The 19,254-nt window shown below is 39.0% G+C and overlaps 1 protein-coding gene across 4 annotated transcripts in view; it reads left to right on the top strand.

Annotated features, from left to right (window-relative positions):
• LOC149174313 (uncharacterized) overlaps positions 1-7,071 on the top strand; it is a 146,610-nt gene extending 139,539 nt beyond the window's left edge. For 3 of the 4 annotated variants that reach the window (XM_089419317.1, XM_089419316.1, XM_089419314.1), the window contains one exon: positions 6,641-7,071. In XM_089419317.1, coding sequence (XP_089275443.1) covers positions 6,641-6,835 — 195 coding nt within the window. In that variant the 3' untranslated portion in view covers positions 6,836-7,071. The remainder of the gene's footprint in view (positions 1-6,640) is intronic. The other variant, XM_089419318.1, reaches the window with a different exon arrangement.
• The last annotated feature ends 12,183 nt before the right edge of the window (positions 7,072-19,254 follow it).

The raw sequence follows: 19,254 nt of genomic DNA, 5'->3' as shown, positions 1-19,254 counted from the left end.
AAAACACTTAGCTGCTGCACCGATTTTCCCAAGTTGGGTTTTTTCGGGGACTTCTGTCCAAAAATAAGTGTTAATTTTTATGTGTGTGCTAGTATTTTCTCAGTTTCCAACGCTATTTTCTTCCGTAGTTTATTTGTGAAGGTTGCAGTGTGAATTATTTGGTATTTGCGGTAGCAGATAAATTGTTAAATAATTAACAATTAGAAAAATAATTTCCAGCTGCTGCAATAGGATTTCAGTGGTGAAATTTTCACATGGTATCAAAGCGTGATTAATCAGCTGGGAAGCTTAGAAGTAGAAAAAGGAAAGTTTCGTTGTTCAAATGGAGTAGTAGGCCGAAATTTTCTGGTGTTGCGCAATACCTAGCTAGGTAGTTCGAATAGCTGGGCAAGGGTTTGATTTTCAGTTGCAGGGTGGCAGAAAATTTGATTTGCCCAAAATAATGATCCCAACAGGGAGAGGGAGCAACAACTCATATTTTTCGCTGAGCAATTTCCTTGGTTGGATGTAGTGGGTTTTGCAGTAACATAACAAAGGTCGGGTGGAAGAAAAAAACACACACATAGAGGGAAAATTTCTGTCAGGGGACTTCGAGTTTCAGAGGTCCGATTTTTCCAAGGTAGATTGGCAGTAGCTGAGTGAAAATTTCTTCACTCCAAAAGGGAGTGCGTATAGCAGAATCAATAGCCGAGCAGAGGGAAAGAGACAGTTTTCGACAAGTTTGTTGAGATGGCCACAACTGGGCTTAAAGATAAAGATAGGTTGGAGGGAGTCTCCAACTATGTCATTTGGAAGGCTAGGATGTCCTTCCTTCTAGATGAACATGGCCTGACAACCTATATGGACAATGTTGTAGTAGTACCCTAGGATGTGAATCAGCTGAAGGAGTACAAAAGAGAAATGGCGAAGGTGAAGTGAATGATCTTGGATGGAGTCCGAGATCATATAGTCTCACATGTAGTTGGCCAAGGGATGACCAAGGAAATGTGGGATGCTCTCTCCACGCTATATCAAGGTTCTTCTGAGTAGCGGAAGATGTTTCTCTAGGAGAAGTCGAGAAGCGTTAGAATGCAGAAGGGTGAGAGCATAGATGGCTTCCTTACTAGGATTCATGAGGTCCATGATCAACTAGCAACCACTGGGGAGGTGCCCCAACCTACAGAGCTTGTACGACTGGAATTGAACAGTGTCTCGGAGGATTGGCTGGTGTTTTTCCAAAGCACTTTGGGCAGAGACACATTGCCAAGATGGGACAGGATGTGGCCCAATCTATAGCAAGAGGAGTTGAGGTGTGCTCTATTGAAGAGTACCATTAGCAGAAGCAACAACAAGGCCGTGAAGAGTGAGAAGGAAGAAGAAAATGTGGCCGTAGCATCCAAGGGTCCCAGTTAGGGGCAGGGGGAAAAGAAGAAGAAGAAGGACTTGTCAAAGGTCAAGTGCTTCAGATTCGGTGAGTTTGGTCACTACAATATGTAGTGTCCTCTTAGAAAGGACAAGCAGGAGAAGCAGGTCCAGTTGGCAACGTCAGCCGAGATAGACAAGTTGTCCTCCAGGTTGGAGGAAGACTTTGCTATGATGGCAACCATACTCGAGGAGTGAGGTGGGGGCAACATGGAGCTGTAGTCCAGAATTGCAGAGATTGGGCAGGATCCTTGAGGCGTCTTCCTCATGGATAATTACCTTGCCACAGGGGTCCACAGTGTTCAGTAGCAGGGATGGATCAGTGTCAGAGATGCAGTCAAATACAAGATTGACAGTTGTAGATAGGTGTTGAGGAGCATAGTGCAGGTTTGGCAGCAATGCATAGTCGACAACAGCGCAGATTCCTTGGTGCAAAGTGCAGTAGCTAGTAGCAGTCAGGACTCGGGAGATAGATGTATCATACTGAACATGGTTGATTTAGTATATAGGATGCTTCTTAGTTGCAGTAGCAGTAGCAACAATTGAGAGGGAGTTGCAATGCAGATGCAAAGTTGGCAACAGTGTAGTAGTGTCAACAATAGCATGAATGCAACATCAAAGTTGCAGTGGTTGGTGGGCAGTGTCGCCAGACATCAACAACATGACAGCGGGTGGTACAAAGACAGGGTATTGTGGTAGGATGTGCAACACTAGAGCTGGAGAGAACACCTTCTTCGATAAGAAGGAGTGTTAGTTTTTGTAGCATTGGAGGTGTTCTAGTCTCGAAACTTTGTGGAGAGGCTAAAACACATGAGTTCTCCATAACCCAGTAATTGTTTTTGGAAATTCCACCTAGAAGTGTCTCAATTAGATTATTAGCCTATTTTTGTAATATTTCCCAAGTCTAAACTTAAGAAATTTGGTTAATTAATCAATATTAATTGAGATAAGGTGTGAATTTTCCAGAAACTCACATGGATCAACAGGGAATCAATCGGGGCCCTTGATTAAGTTTTAATCTTGGCCGTTGGAGGTCCAACAAAGGATTATAAGAAGAAGTTGATGGGTAGATGGAGAATACACTTGATACACTTGTGAGAACCACAAAGAGTTCGATTTCCTTGGAGAGTTCGATTTTCCAAAGAGTCATCAGTGTTGGGAGAGTTCGAGCTTTAGTAAGGAAGCAAAGATAGAGAGGGGCAAAGATAGTGAGGCCAGAGGAAGCTTTTGAGATCTGGCGAGTGCATTTGCAAAGAGGCAGAGATAGCCACAATGAGGTTGACGCAGGGGCTGCACAAAAGCCTCTAGAGGCTGTTTGATTTTGCTGGAGAGAAGCCGAGTTTCAGTTCCAGAGGCCAGGAAAGGGTTCCAGAAAGCCAGAGAGATAGTTTCTCAGCCAGTGGCAGATGGGATGACTACAGGAGTAGCAGATTTAGGTTGTGCGTGGGAAGAGACTACGCAAGGGTAACGCAGGCCTATGCAGACCAGATTGGACGCCTCACTTGGAGCTGCAGCGAGAGCTCGGATTTCCTTGTGGAGTGTGGAAAATTCTTCACTAGATTTTTGCTAGTAATTTTCTCTGTAGGATTTCCAGATTTCGACATCCAGTTGTACTCAGATTTTCTCTCAGTGCTGCATAATAATAATAAAAACCCTTAGCTGTTGTGCTAGTTTTCCCAAGTTGGGGTTTTTCGTGGACTTTTGTCCAAAAATAATTGTGTAAATTGTTATGTGTGTGCTAGTATTTTCTGAGTTTCTAGTGCTATTTTCTTCCGCAATTTATTTGTGAAAGTTGTAGTGTGAATTATGTGGGATTTGCATAGCAGATAAATTGTTAAATTAATTAACAATTAGAAAAATAATTTCCAATTGTTGCAATAAGATTTCAGTGGTGAAATTTTCACAGATTGTACCCTTGTTCTTATGCTTCACTTGAGAGATTATCTTTTGCTCATAGTCCATTGTGGCCTCTCTTGAGGTCCTTCCTTTAGGAGGGGCACTAATAGGAGGCATTTATTGATATGGCATGCCCAAGGTAATCAATATTTTCCACCTTCCATTTTTTCCTTATTATCGACATCCATTTTTTGGGTTGATTGTCATTGGCCACTGCCATTAGCACCCTATATCCTCAAAGTCTATAAATTTTCCCTAAGAGGTTGGTGTGACTAAAAGAAATATTAAAGCATATGAAGCCACAAATAAGAAAATGGAAAATGCAAAATATGGTTGGGAGATAATAAGCACATGGGCAAAAGCATAGCATTAGCTCTACCTGCCTCATTAGCCATAACTCAGTTCCTCAACATTTCATGCTCTATCTAAACAAAGGAGCACTTGAATGTCCCAACCTCAATGAATAATAAACTACTACATCTTTAAGGGGTATTAGGAAAGCATAAAGCAAGCTAAGTCTCCTAAGCTATTGAAGAAGGAAGATAATCATTGAAGTAAAAGGTGCACTAGAGGGTTGGAAACGAGAAACCGGGGAAAGGGGTAACTTTTCCTCCACGATTGCTCCCTCTTTTGATTATAGCACTTAGAGAGGTTGTACTCCCTTCAGTTGGTACCATGGCTATGGCCATCTTCCTTGAAATCGTGCCCATTTTGATACCACCTTTATCACATTCATTTATGGATTGATGGGTCCACCTGTGAAATGTCCTTCCTCTTGGGGCTAGAAGCACGTAATAGGGCTAACGACATAATCATCTCTAACATAAATGTGGTAACTTGGTTACAAATCCTATGCTAGAAAGGCATTTGAAGGCAAGGTTTGTTAGACTACTACATCTTTAAGGGGTATTAGAAAAGCATAAAGCAAGCTAAGTTTTCTAAGCTATTGAAGAAGGAAGATAATCATTGAAGTAAAAGGTGCCTCAAAGGGTTGGAAACGAGAAGCCAGGGAAAGGGGTAACTTTGCCTCCACGATTGCTCCCTCTTTTGATTATAGCACCTAGAGAGGTTGTACTCCCTTCAGTCGGTACCATGGCTATGGCCATCTTCCTTGAAATCGTGCCCATTCTGTTACCACCTTTATCAAATTCATCTATGGATTGATGGGTCCACCTGCGAAATGTCCTTCCTCTTGGGGGCTAGAAGCACGTAATAGGGCTAACGACATAATCATCTCTAACATAAATGTGGTAACTTGGTTACAAATCCTATGCTAGAAATACATTTGAAGGCAAGGGCTGTGTGAACTATTTTGGTGCCCATGACATTGGAAATGGTCCACTATGATACTTTGATAGCTTTTTCCCCTAATGATTTTGATCTCACTTGATCTTGAGGGTATGTTTCAAGTTGTTTATTACACATGCAACATCAATTCCTTGAGGGATGGCTTGACATCTCTTCAATGCCATTCGTAGGACGTCTAGCCCAATTTTGAGAACACTTTTGACATTGTAGCCCCAACGTAGCCTTCCTGAAATAAACGATGGGGTTTGACGAGCCTGGACATGGTTGTGCGCCCCTTGCTACACCTGTAGATGCTAAAATATTGAGAATCCTAGGCATTGGCTTGATTGGTGATGTGCTTGGATGGAAGACCCAGGATGCCCCGAGACTGGCCTTGATCCTATTTGATGGACGTTGCCATGTTCCTGAGTTAGATGATGATGGAGACCACTGAGATGGTTTGGGAGGGCTAGTACACCATGCTTAGATGCTTGTAAATGACCACTACGACTAAGGTTGTAAATGACCTTAAGGAGTTTGAGGACTCTGAGTCAGATGATGCTTTTGTAGCTCTTGCTAATCATCCCATGTCTAGTAGTGGTGAATCGGGTGATGAGTTTGATGAGTGATCATGTTGATCAACCATTTATAGTAGGCTAATAGCTTGTAGCATGGGTTTTGGACTCTAGAGGCCATTTAAAACCTCATTGGTTATGTATTTTTTCATTGTGCACTCGTGCCATTTTGATATATTCACTGATACATGGTATATAGAGAGCAAACTTTTGATATTTTGTCTAATGGTTTGGAATCATTTTTTTAAAATAAAACTTTAGTTTATGTATTGTTTTGAAAATAGAATCGTTGAGTTTGAGTTGAACCGAGTTCAAATCAAAACATGAGTTGATAGGTGCTAGAGAAGAAGTCCAAGTCCGAATTTTAAAACTATGATCTAGCAAAGAATGTATATTAGTACATCACATGATCAAGTGCAATGCTATCTCTCTCTTGATAAGCAAGTGTATCGAGTGAAACACTATCAAAGCCTCTTGCCCATCATCATCCATGCCATCAACTATCCAAGTAACCAATTGAGGACCCATAAATCCTAGCCATCAGAGGCTCGTTGTGATGAGAACCACAAGGGTGGTGAAAAAATTGACTAGTGTAAGCTTCATGCATGATGACGGGTAATAGTACGTATTGTGGGAGAGGCATGGCAGAAGTGTATTTGAAATTGTCTTTTTGTATCAAATGTAACATATGAGCAGCCACTTGTTCAACTTGGATTTGTAATAACATTAATAAGATTTTGTGCTTGTTCTTGTTTGTCATTTGAGTTCGAAGATTGTGCTGTATCTCCATAAAAGATATCTCAAGGCATGAGTTGATGACTACATTTAGTATAATTAGCTGATTTATTTTCATAATGAAAATCTGTACCTTTGTTTTGCTTTGCAACTTAGCATAATGATAATTTTATGGTGGTCATTTTGCAGTGGGAATAGGACAGGATTTACACTTGTATCTGGTTCTTTTGATGTACATAAAATTATATTGAAGTTGGCAAGCTTTTCTGCTCTTATATATTGTGATATTGTGTTTGTGCATTCCATGGGGTTTAATTGGAGGAAGGTAGAAATTATACTGTGTTATTTAAAATTGAAATTATACTGTGCTATTTGGGGGTGTTGTTGCTCGATCTTTTATTCAGATTGAGTGGGTCTCATGTTCTAGAATCGCGGATATGCTTTTCCATGCTGTCCCATCCTGCATTTTTAATACAATATTTTATTTACATGCTTAACTATAGTTTTTCCCTTCAACCAAAATAGGTAGCGGAGTGAAAATGAAAGAGGGAAATGGTGTGGTAAGGGAGGGAAATATATAGGAAAATGTTGCATATGCACAACTTACTTCTGATTATGTACTTTGTGAGTTCTTAAGAGCCACAGAAATGCAGGTATGATATGTTCCTTGAAATATGGGAAATACTGTTGCATAAATAAAAATATGAGAATGCGAAATTTCCTACTGAATTATTTTATTGCTGCAGGATCGAGACAGAAAGCTTAGGATTTTTGCTGGCAGTGAACACCCCTTCACGGACAGACCTTTAGAGGGTTTTGTTATGCCACCTCGTAAAGTGAGAGAGATGCGGCCCCGTATAAGACGTGCAATGATTCGAGCTCAGAAAAAGGCTGAACAAAGTGATGCCATTAAACAAGCAGTAAAGGACAAAAAAAATTGAGATGTCACAGTTCAGTTCGAGTAATACAGCATGCTATGGATTTAGATTCTGTTTCACAGATTATGTTATCGTATGGGATTTAATGTCTCAAATTCACATAGAGGTACATGGGCATCAGAAAATAGTGGTTTTGTCATATACCAGTTTCATTGATCATGGAGAAATTCGTTATTCACAATAATAACCGATGTATTGAGTCGAGTTTCTAATATCTATCTATATTCTTTTGTTAGTAACAGCTTCTTAGATATTTTGGTCTCATTGCAAACCCACTTCTCTGATAAGCTGATGTCTAAATGGATTGACCAAAACATGGTGTCTATCCAACTTGGCTTTTGCTTTTTTGGTTAATGGTTTGGAAATCCATGGGGCCATTTATTGACAGAGTTAAGAAAGATGGCAGAGAATTTTTCTGAGTAATGATGTTTTTCCTTAATACATCACTTGTTTTTTCAGAACCCAATTAACTATTAAGTTGTTATGAATAGTTCCATTACAAATTCAGTCGGAAAAAATAGTACCTGGTATGCGAACTCCTTTAGAAACCACACTATTTACAGAACAGAACACATTGAATAACCACACTATTTACAGAACAGAACACATTGAATGACATTGCAATGAGAAATGCTCACATCTTTTGGTAGCTTTATCTCACCTCTAGGGAAACACTTTGTCTTGTCTTGTCTTCTTCTTCCTTTTTTTTTTTTAATAAAGAAAATGTATCTTATATTTACATTGAATATACAATAGGTTTACATAAATGTTACAAAAAGGTTCAACAGTTTTCAGTAGGGTTCTCTCTCCCTACTGTAGCAGAGTTTATAAATTACTTATATTAAAAAAATTGATAACAGTTACGATCTAATATGTTTGAAGAAGGATGAAGCCCTAGGGTCGATCACTCTTTATGTTGAGCCAAACCATGTTCATGACACCTAGGTTAATATGACTGCAAACTAGATTTGGGACACCTTCCATTATTTATATGGCATACTGAACACCGCTTGAAACTATCTCTCCAAACTGCAAAATGACATTGCCACGTCCAAAAACCTTAAAGATGAGATTGTTACATCTGATGGCTAAGGTAAGTATGATACTAAATATATTAGTATGTCCCTTAAAAACTATTCTTACATGTGGAAGATTTTCTATTGTCTTTTATAGAATTCTTTTGTTTTCAAGGCCCTTGCTTCTCATGCTTTGGAGGATATGTTTCTAACTTTATCATATGTCAAGTCACCTTTGTTGAAAAGTGTAACTAGGTTCGGTCTTCATAATGACATGTACTTATGATTTTATGTAATAAGATGTAAAGAAAAAAAGATTATTTTATTGCTTGCTTCATGGGTTTCATGAGCAAGAGATTTTATTTTTGAGTCAAGACTCTCATTGAGAGTCTTTAGGAATTATTTGTCATTTAGTCATATAAATATAGAATCATTGTCATATAATGAAGTCATGTTACACTTTGTAAAAGGTCAATCTTGTCTATGTAAAGTATCCTCCAAGACATTGCCACTTATCCTCTTCAAGTCGGCCTAAGGGACATGTGATGAGGTGTATAAATAGCCACCCTCAACCTCACTTGGAGCCAAGAAACTCAACAAGCATTCGATGAAGAAGAAGCACGGAGAAAGGATACAGAGGAATTCTTCTGGGCATAGCGAAGGAGAGTTTCTTCTGGGCATAACAAAGGAGAATTTATTCTAGGGTTAGCAAAGGAGAGTTTATTTTGAGGTCAACGAAGGAAGGATTCCTCTGGGGTACTTGTTCTGGTTGATCGAGTTAGAGATCATAGAGACCGAGATTCTCTAGGAGAAGCCGAGAAGAAGCAGTGTGAAGGATAGAGACCGAGTTTCTCTAGAGGAAACCGAGAAAGAGCAGTGTGAAGGATAGAGACAGAGTCTCTCTAGGTGCCGAGGAGAGAAGTTCGAGAAAGGGAAGAGGCAGAGCATCAAGGTTAGTGACAATGTTTTTGGGAGGATGCTAGAGTCAAGGGTCTTTGTCATGGTCTTGGTACTCATCTATTGACGATTTAGAAGTAGAAGAAGAATTTTGATCGGGTTTTCCTCTCAAGAGGTGAGAGGTTTTGGCCTTGGCTGACAAGCCTACATATTGTGTCACTTGTTTTTATTGTGCATGTTGGGAATTGTCTTGAAGAAAAGAACACAATAATAACATAACGAAGAAAAGATTATAAGATAAGTAAAAGTGTATCACAAGCAATTATCAAGCAAAGAAATATTTTAACTATTCATGCCCTAGATTTCTCAACATGATATTGAAGCTAAGGTGCTAAAGTCAAGAAGGGGCATTCAAGCAAGTAGACACACGAGAATCGAGCTTCAAAGAAGGATCAAAGCAAGTCAAAGAACACCAAGCAAGAAATCAAGATCTTCATCATACTAAAACCATAGATCGAAGAAATATACTCTAGCAAGAGTCTTGAAATTATCTTCAAGAAGGAAGCAGGAAGAAAGATTGAAACCCCAGAAGCACTTCTGAGATCATCACTCATACATCACAAAAGAAGTGGAAGCTCTTCAAAACTAAGGAAGGCTAGATCGAAAGGCAATCTTCTCTTTATTGAAGCAAGGATCTCATTTGGAAGAAGATCATCCTAAAGAAGGCAGTCTTCCCTCGTCGAAGTAAGAACCTTCTTAAAAGGATCATCTGAAGCATCAAGTTCGTCATCATTATCAAGTTGAAGATTCTATCTTCACAAGTAAGTACCTTTTTCTTATAATCTAATCTAGTAAAAAATGACTTCATGTTTCAAGGACAACCATAAGCTGGTTGGGATATCAAACTTCCTTGAATGGAAAAGAAGGATTGGCATAGTCCTCGAAGTAAATGAGGTCATTGATCATGTCCATGGAAATGTCTTCAAGCCATCTGAAGAACAAGCATTATCTGAATACATGGGAAGGGATCTAAAGGCTCAAAAGATTCTTAAGGAATCTATCAAAGATCCTCTCATTTCTTATGTAGCCGAGCTGGAGACATCTGAAGAGATATATGATGAGCTGGTAGAACTTTTCTCTGAAAGCACGATAGAAAATACCATATCACTTAGATATGATATATATAAATTGAAGGTGTCGAAGGATGAAGGGATATCTTCATGCCTTTCAAAAGCATCTTAAATAAAAACTCAATTACAGATCTAGGAGAGATGGTATCTAATAAATAAATGATCTCCGTTATTCTAAATGCATTGACTGAAGAACAAGGTAACCTCATATCTACTAAGGAAGAGGAAGCTATCCCATTCATCAATTTATGATCTCTATGCAAGGCAGAAGAAGACAGGTTGAAGAAAGAAAGTGACAAAAGATCAGATGAAAGGGATCAATTAGTGACAAAAAGAAAAGGAAGTTTGGTAAATTTGTCCCTCAAAAGAAAAAGAACATGGCTAAGGTAAGATGCTATGGTTGTCAGGAACTTGGACACTATAAAAGAGATTGTCCTAAACGAAATAAGGACAATAGGGATAGTGAAGAAACCCATATTATTGAGGAAGTAAAAGAACCTGAGACAAAGAAAAGCTTAAGAAGGAAGAAGTAAAAGATCTCTACTATGACTGAGATGATTTTCTTCACTAGAAGCTACTTTCCACTTGTAATTTATAGATAGGAAGCAGTGTAAATAAGCTATAATGCATCAGATTAAGAAATAACATCATGATAGAAGCAATAGAAGTAAGAGCTCTTGACATGAAAAACAAAAAGAATGTCCAGAATAAATTCTATTCATTACAAAGAATAAGGGCTCTTGGAAAACTCATTGAAATCTCAAGTGATACTTGTAGAAAGAAGTAGAGGTCATCATCCACTGGGATCATCTTACAATAGTCAATAAGGAAATATCCGTTGGGTGAGGATATGTAAGATCCTCAAGATTCTATGATGGAATTCTTATCAAAGGATTCACCAATCTAGAAAGAAAGCAAGTATTTCATTAGGAATTCCAACTCATGGGATTCTAGGAATGACGGTATGATGAGATAACAATGAAGCAGGGTAAAACTCTTTTGTTCAAAGGAAGCTGCTACAAGAAGTTTGGATGACCCAAAGGAAAGATGAGGTATGTATGCTTACATAGGCTATTATGAAGTCATGTCATATGGTTGTAGATAATATGGATCACTATTTCCATCTTGGAAAACATGATCAAAAGAAGGGATCTCCTCCTTTGAAAGATTGTAGAAAGGCATAAGTCACACTAGATGAAACCAACATAATACGTTCTCATATGAAACATGAGGAAGCTAACTAAAAATTGAGGAACTCTGACTAGAAGCTCTTGGGAATAAAGTGTGTGAAAAGAGAGGAAGAGACAATGAAACTATATAAAGGTAGAAGGCATTCAACATCCGAGACCAAGAAGAGTTGACTAGAATACCTCCTAGAAAGATATGAAGACTTTGATGGAAATCGGAAAAAGATGGAGACCCTTGACAATGAATATCTCTAGGAGATGTGTCAACATGCATGTAGGATGCTGATACCTACAGGAAGATGTCATGATGAAAGATCATCACAAAGGTAATTTTGATCTAAGTGTTCATTTCTTATTTTTGAACTAATATCTAGATGGGCTTATGTAGGATTGCCAAAGGGAAGATCTATGAATGACTTCCAGGAAGACCATATAGAATGATATAAGATCCTTTCGAAAATATGGCATGGAGAAAGCAACATGACATGAAGCAAAAGCCAGATGGAAAACTAATGGATCACTTTATGATAAAAATAAGGACATTGCTGACTCATATATGAAAGTGATGGATGGTCTGTACCCTATGAAGAATTCCCAAAGATGAAGACACCATGACAAAATAAATTCATGACATCGAAGAAGAGAGGAGTTCTTCAAACAACATGTTGTCCCATCATCTCCACCTGAGAAGTTGTTGTAGGTCCCCAATTGAGAGGGAGCCTAGAAAGTTTCGTACTTGGAAGAAACTTGAAAATTCCTAAGCCAAGAGGGAGCTTAGGTACATTTCTTGTGTAGGAATGAGTAAATTCCTTTAATGGAATAGATATGTCCTCCCCAATTGAGAGGGAGAGATAGACACATCATTCTAGTCTACACCTGGGAAGAAAAAATGAGAGGATTGGGTAATCATTTGGCATCCACTACTCTTTGAGGATGACATAGGGCATCCAATAGAAGAGTAGTCATGGATGACCAATATTCTTTGAGGGCTAGGGAGTCCAAGATAAGAATAGTCCTCGTGGAACACGCCCTGAGTACTTGGGTAGGGTATATTCCGAGAGAGACAATGATGAGAGTGTATATATATCATTGGTCTCACCAGCGTTGAACTTAGATCTTGTGGAGAGATAGCGCTGTTAGTCAAGGCCTTGCAATGTAACAATTCTCATTGATATGATGCTAAACAAGGTAAAAATCATGTATTATATCACTACTAGTATCGCTACTAGATTGGGGTGGGAGGTTTACATGCTTTTATCTATTTGACGATTCATTAATACGTGCTATTCTCGATTGGAAGCAGGTGATTCTCCAATACAAATGAGTTACCAATACGAATTCTTCTTTTGAGAAATTCTTCAGATTGAGAATGTCCAAGTACCATTATGAATACCTCCCTAGTTAAGAGGAAGTGTTGAAAAGTGTAACTAGGTTCGGTCTTCATAATGACATGTAATTATGATTTTATGTAATAAGATGTAAAGGAAAAAAATAAAATTATTGTATTGCTTGCTTCATGGGTTTCATAAGCATGAGATTTTATCTTTGAGTCAAGACTCCCATTGAGAGTCTTTAGGAATTATTTGTCATCTAGTCATAAAAATATGGAGTCATTGTCATGTAATGAAGTCATGTTACACTTTGTAAAAGGTCAATCTTGTCTATGTAAAGTATCCTCGAAGACCTTGTCACTTATCCTCTTCAAGTCAGCCTACAATGATGTAAGAACTTGCTTGAAGAAGTCGGCTTAACTACTTGTCATCATGTCGACCTAAGGGACATGTGATGAGGTGTATAAATAGCCACCCTCGACCTCAATTGGATCCAAGCAACTCGACAAGCATTCGGTGAAGAAGTACGAAGAAGAGGCTACAAAGAAAGGATAAGGAGGAATTCTTCTAGGCATAGCGAAGGAAAGTGTCTTCTGGGGCCAACGAAGGAAGGATTCTTCTGGGGCACTTGTTCTGGGTGACTGAGCTAGAGATCATAGAGACCGAGATTCTCTAGGAGAAGCCGAGAAGAAGCAGTGTGAAGGATAGAGAATGAGTTTCTCTAGAGGAATCCGAGAAGGAGCAATGTGAAGGATAAAGACCATGTTTCTCTAGAAGGAGCCGAGGAGAGGAATTCGAGATCAAGAAGAAAGTTGAGAAAGGGAAGAGGCAGAGCATCAAGGTCAGTGACAAGGTTCTTGGGAGGATACCAGAGTCAAGGGTCTTTGTCATGGTCTTGGTACTCATCAATTGAAGATTTAGAAGAAGAATTTTGATCAGGTTTTCCTCTCAAGAGGTGAGAGGTTTTGGCCCTGGATGATAAGCCTACATATTACGTCACTTGTCTTTTATTGTGCATATTGGTAATTGTTTTGATGAAAAGAACACACTAATAACATAATGAAGAGAAATATTTTAACTATTCATGCCCTAGATTTCTCAACAACCTTGAGGAGTTTTAGTGAACTACCTGTTAACCCTATGCCAATGGACACTGGGGGTACATAGAATTTTTTAGTATATCATTCACCACCATTGTAAGCCCAAGGTCACGAGTCAAAGCTTTGCAAAAACCATGTGAGGCCTTCTATTAGGTCTCGTAGACTTGTGTCTTTTCAGTTTGAGTTTGTATTCATTGCAGTGTTTTAAAATTCGGTTGATCCAGACCCCTTCCCAGCCCGTCTCAGCACAAAACCTGGTCCAAAGGCCGGTCTGTTACCGAATTGGTCGAGCCAGTCATCGACTTGGCCGATTCAGTAATATACCGGCCGACTTCGCCGAGTCCGACTTAAACCAGCCGAGCCAGTCAAACCCGATCAACGACAGAATTTGGAGGGAAAGCAAACTCCAAACTTGGTTATTTTTTGGTTTTAGGTTTTTTGCTTGTCTATCTAACCTGTCCCAAGCCTATAAAATCTACCCAACCCCCTCACAACTATCTCATTGCATTTGTGAGGAGTTTGTGAAGAGTTGTGGAGTTGGTTTTTGGAGCAGTAGTGAGGAGTCTTGGGCAATCATTGGAGGTTCAGTGAGGAGCTTTTTGGGTAGTCATTGGTGCAGCATTGAGGAGTTGGTTTGTTGGGGCAACATTGAGGAGGCTAGAGCTTAGAGGTAATTTTTTTTTTTCACTTCTCAAATTCGCCTTTTCTTGTGTTTTTTTTTTGCAAATCTGGAAATTGAAAAGAGTATTTTTTGTAAAAGAAATGAACATTAAAGAGTTGTTGTTGTTGTTGTTGTTTTTTTTTAATCAGATTTGTTTCCTTTCATTTTCGAGTTCAAATATCAAAAATGGCTCCTAGAATGAAAGATGCCGCTTGGGCATACACTGAGATGATTGATAATCAAATTCATTGCAAATTTTGTCCTAGAAAAATTAAGGGAGGTGCAGAGGGCATTCATATGATGAAACAACACTTGGTTGGTATTAGAGGCCAAATTACTCCATGTGTAGCGCCAACAAAACAAATTGGGGATATTAGTAAGGAGTTGGTTGAAAAATTTGAGAAGTTTGACGAAGAAAAAACTAGGCAAAAAGAAATAGATGCTGAAATTGGGAGGAAGAGGAAGAGCTTCAAAGGCCCTACTATGCATGAGTTAAGGGGATCTCTTTTGAAAAAAGAGGTTTTGTCCATTGATGAATATTTGAAAGATTTCAAAAGCTCATGGGCAAAAACAGGATGTACCATCATGTCAGGTGGATGCACTGATCAAAGGAACCGTACCATCGTAAACTTTCTATCTTTTTCCCACAGGGAACCATGTTTCTAAAATCTGTTGATGCATCTGATAGGGTGAAAGATGCACACTTGTTGTTTCAGCTTTTGGATATGGTTGTTGAAGAGGTGGGGGGGTGGCTACTGTTCAAATAATCACAGATAATGCCTATAACTATTTTCTTGCTGGTAAATGTTAGAGGAAAAACACAAAACCATCTTTTGGACTCCATGCGCCGCACATTGCATAAACCTCATGCTTGATGATATTGGTAAAATAGATTGGATCAAGAACACTATAGAGCATGCCAAAAGCATAACAAAATATATCTACAATCACTCATGGATTTTGAACCTGATGAGGAAACGCACAGGGGGCAAGGATATTGTTAGGCTTGCCATCACTAGATTTGCAACTCATTTTTTGACATTGCAATCTATGGTTTCCCAACATAGAAATTTGCAAAGGGTGTTTTCCAGTGGTGAATGTAATGAATGCCAGTGGTCTAGCAAACAGGATGGCAAAGATGTGAGAAAGAAAGTTAATGAAGAAATATTTTGGAAAAAGGCAGCAGAGATTGTGAAGGTTGCTGAGCCACTGGTTAAGGTGTTGTGGTTGGTGGATGGGGCAAGATTGGCTATGGGATTCATTTATGAGGTTATGGATCAAACAAACGAGAAAATAAATGCAAACATACAAGGATAAAGTGGCTAAGTATGGGCCCATTTGGGAAGTCATTGATCAAAGATGGAACAATCAACGCCATCGCCCTATACATGTAGCTGGGCATTTTTTGAACCCAAGGTATCATTATAGAGCTTTGGAGGTAGAAGCTTTGATTAGGAGGTTAGAGATGGAATGATTCACTGCATTGACCGCATGGTCCCTAAGGAGAGTGACCAACTGGAGATGCATCAACATATCACTTGTTTTAGCGGAGACACAAGTACCTTTGGCAAGAACCTAGCAAGGATTGCAAGGGAAGCAGATGAGCTATGTAAACAAACAATTTCAATTTTCAAATTCTTATTTTGTTAAATTGTTTATAATTTGAAAGTTGGATATAATTTGCTGAGCTAATTCATTACACAACTATGTTTTTTGCAACATAATGGTGGGAGACATTTGGTAGCCATTGTCTTCAATTGTGGAAGTTTGCAATCCGTATTTTGAGTCAAACTTGCAATGCCACTGGGTGTGAGCGCAATTGGTTTATATTTGAGAGGATTCACATGAAGAAGAGAAACCGTTTAGAACAAAACAATTAAATGATCTAGTGTATGTCCAATACAACCTCCGGCTAAGACACAACCAATTGCTGAACAAAAGACTTGATACAGATCCCATTGTGTTGGAAGATATTGATCCAACATCAAATTGGGTAGTGGAGAGTCATTCAACAAAGTTTGATTATGATGAGGATGTTGGTATTTATTTGGATTTACAGATGGAGGCAGTGGTTGAACATAATGTTAAGTTAAATGTAGATCCACTAGTACCAGGCCCAACCCCAAGTCCTCCAGTTGCAGGCACTTCCTCTACTCAGCGATGACGCAAGCACATAACTCATCTATCTTAGTGGGCAGCGGTTGCGCCTGCTAGTAGTGCTACTTCTACAATTGTAGTTAGAGATCGTGATGAGGAGGATCCATGGGTTTCCCTGTTCGAATCTGATTTAGAGTCTGAGCTAGATGATGTTGGCTTCTCTAGCAATAGCTAATAGTGACTAGTGACTAGTGATGTTTTAATTTTGTTGTAGTGGCCACTTAGAGCCTCCTTGGTTATGTATTTTTGTTATGATCTCTATGTCATGTATGTATTGGACAATGCACTAGGTGCCATTTTGATATAATGGATATATTCATGAGCCTACTTTGATCATATGTTGTCTTCTCCCTATATTCTAATGCTTTGTGTTTGGAAACATGAACGAAATTCTTTAAAATTATGTTTTTCCATAAAAAAAATAAATATTTAATGTATTTTTTACCGCGACCGAGTCATTGAAATCAAACTGGCTGAGTCGATATCAAGTCGGAGTCAAACCTCCACTGGTTTCGAACCCGAGTCAAAGTTTTAAGACATTGATTCATTGTGATTGGTTGGATCATGCCTTGTCCCTTGAAGGCTTCATCTTTGCGATTTTGTCCCTGATTAGATTGGAGGACATAGGGAGGCTTCTCATGAGGACTCATGGTTTTATGAGAGCCTTGCTTTTGTAGGGGATGATCACCGGTGTATGGGCCAATCCAATGTGTGTCAAGGTGCACCTATGTTATTCCACATGGTTAGAGTCTATAGAGTTTGTAGGGGACCTTGACCTTGGTGTAGCATTACTCCTGACAACTCTCACACCATAGCAGTGTCTTATGACAACATTCACGCTTCTCAATGCAAAATGGCCTAGGTGGGCAAAAGGTCAACCTAGGCTTAGATTGAAGAGCATGACTAAAGGATGCGATGCGCACATGGAAGTTTTCCAATTAGGGGATTTGGTGAAAAGTCTGGCACAATCAAACTTGGTCAGCGATATAAGGATTATTCCAGGTGGATTTTCAGGAAGAGGGTTGGAGTGCTTAGATGCATTACATCATAAGTGATCAATAGGATGAGACGAAAGAAACCCAGGTATCAGAATTTTGAGATCATGCAGGACGTTGGAGGTCAGGCACAAGGGCAAGATGACGTGTTAGTCTATTGATGTAGCAACACCCTAGAGGCCGAGAAAAAAAGTAGATAGAACCATTAAGTATTAGGATCAGAGCAATGAAACCCAAGTCTCAGTTGTTGAAAACACTGATAGGGGGTGAATCAATAGTTCATTCCTTTTCAGTTTTTCACTTGAAACCAAATTCACATCACATAAACAATTATTCACAAGGTATTAACACATAGATCAAGTGCAAGTTAAAACTTGAAAAGAAACACTCGTAAACAATATTCAACTTATTACAATCATTTTTGAGAACATCAATCCTTTGTAAGAACCAACTGGCGACAATTGCAGGCTCCAACCTTTCAAGAAGATGAGGACACCAATTCTTAGTGATCACCAACTTTCAACTTTCACAGGCACTAACCTACAAGAGACTCCAATCTCCTCAATTGAGAACCAACTCAACAATATTTAGATTTTCACCTTCAATATTGATTACAACCACCTGACCTGTGAACTTTAACTTTCTTCTCTTCAACTTGTCTTAGCTCATTAGCTTTTGCTTGGCACTTCAGCTGGGCTTAACTTGGCTTAACACAGTCAATTCCAACTTTCTCATGGTGTAACCTCTGAAGATCTTTCAAACCAAGAAGAACAATCTCTATACCCACAGTAGACAAGGAGAACCCCCCCAAAGACAAACACGTAACCCTCCATAACAAAGGCAACAAACACAACCCTGTCTCATAACTTGCAATGAACAAGCTGAAGTTGTTCAAGTGCGAGACATAAACCGAAATGCTTGTCTAGACCAGGATTAGAGTCTATTCTCTTGCAATTTTCTAGCCTAAAGGTCTTCAAATTGCTGCAATATGACAGAGCTCGATCCACTCAAAATCTTGATTCACTAGTGTCAATTCTTCAAGCATAAAACAACACTATCCGATTGCAACAAGTCCATCATAGCTACCATAGGGCTATTGTCTAGAACTACAAACCTCTATCTCTATCAACCACAATATTGTTTCACCTCAGACCTCAGAGCACATTTGTTTATATCGCAGGGCTCATCCTCTCTAATCTGTAGGGTCTCTCTCTCAATTATAGAGCTTCATTTCCCAAAACCACCAAGCTAATTACTCTTCAAATGACCTCACACATGGGCAGTGTATAGTAGTTTTGACTTGATTTATTGGGGGATCGACTTGTCACGATAAGATCACAATATTTCAATTGTTCATCTAATGTGGGAAGTTGATCTGTCATCTTTTTTCTGAGCGAATTTTGTATATATTAAAGTTTTTGGGCATAAAAGTTTTCGTAGTTCCTTTTCCCTACACGGAAGGGCCTTCTGTAATATATTTGACATTATTATCGCCATGTTGATCCATGCCTAAGGAGGGTTCTTGAAACAAGATAAATAGTGACTCTGTCAAATCCTTTCCTCCTTTGATGATTCTCACATTGGAAACCTTGAAAGGCCTTCACTATATGGAGGGATATCATTACTAGAATTGTCGTTAAGAGAAAGTATATTGCTGCAGAAGGTTCGTTTAATGGAGAACTACCTTCCTTATTCCTTACACACCATTGCGCCTATTGCTAAATGTGACTATCATTCTGCATTGCTTCAAGGTTACACCTCGAAGTTTCTTCATATAATTTTCCAATATACCTTTGTGCCTTTGCTGAAGAAGAAGCTTTATGAGTTCTTTTGCAACAAGCTTATCCCTGAAGGTGTGGTGTTTTGTGGTAGACTCCCCCTTGCATTCACATATTCTATAATTCCTCTAGCTTTGACATCAATGACAACACTATCCAACAATATCCCC

This window comes from Pinus tabuliformis, chromosome 4_1, assembly GCF_031772625.1.
Source record: "Pinus tabuliformis cultivar Carrire ecotype Pingquan chromosome 4_1, CPIR1, whole genome shotgun sequence".
In the NCBI taxonomy this organism is placed as follows: Eukaryota; Viridiplantae; Streptophyta; class Pinopsida; order Pinales; family Pinaceae; genus Pinus; species Pinus tabuliformis.
This window is presented reverse-complemented; position numbering and strand designations above follow the sequence as displayed.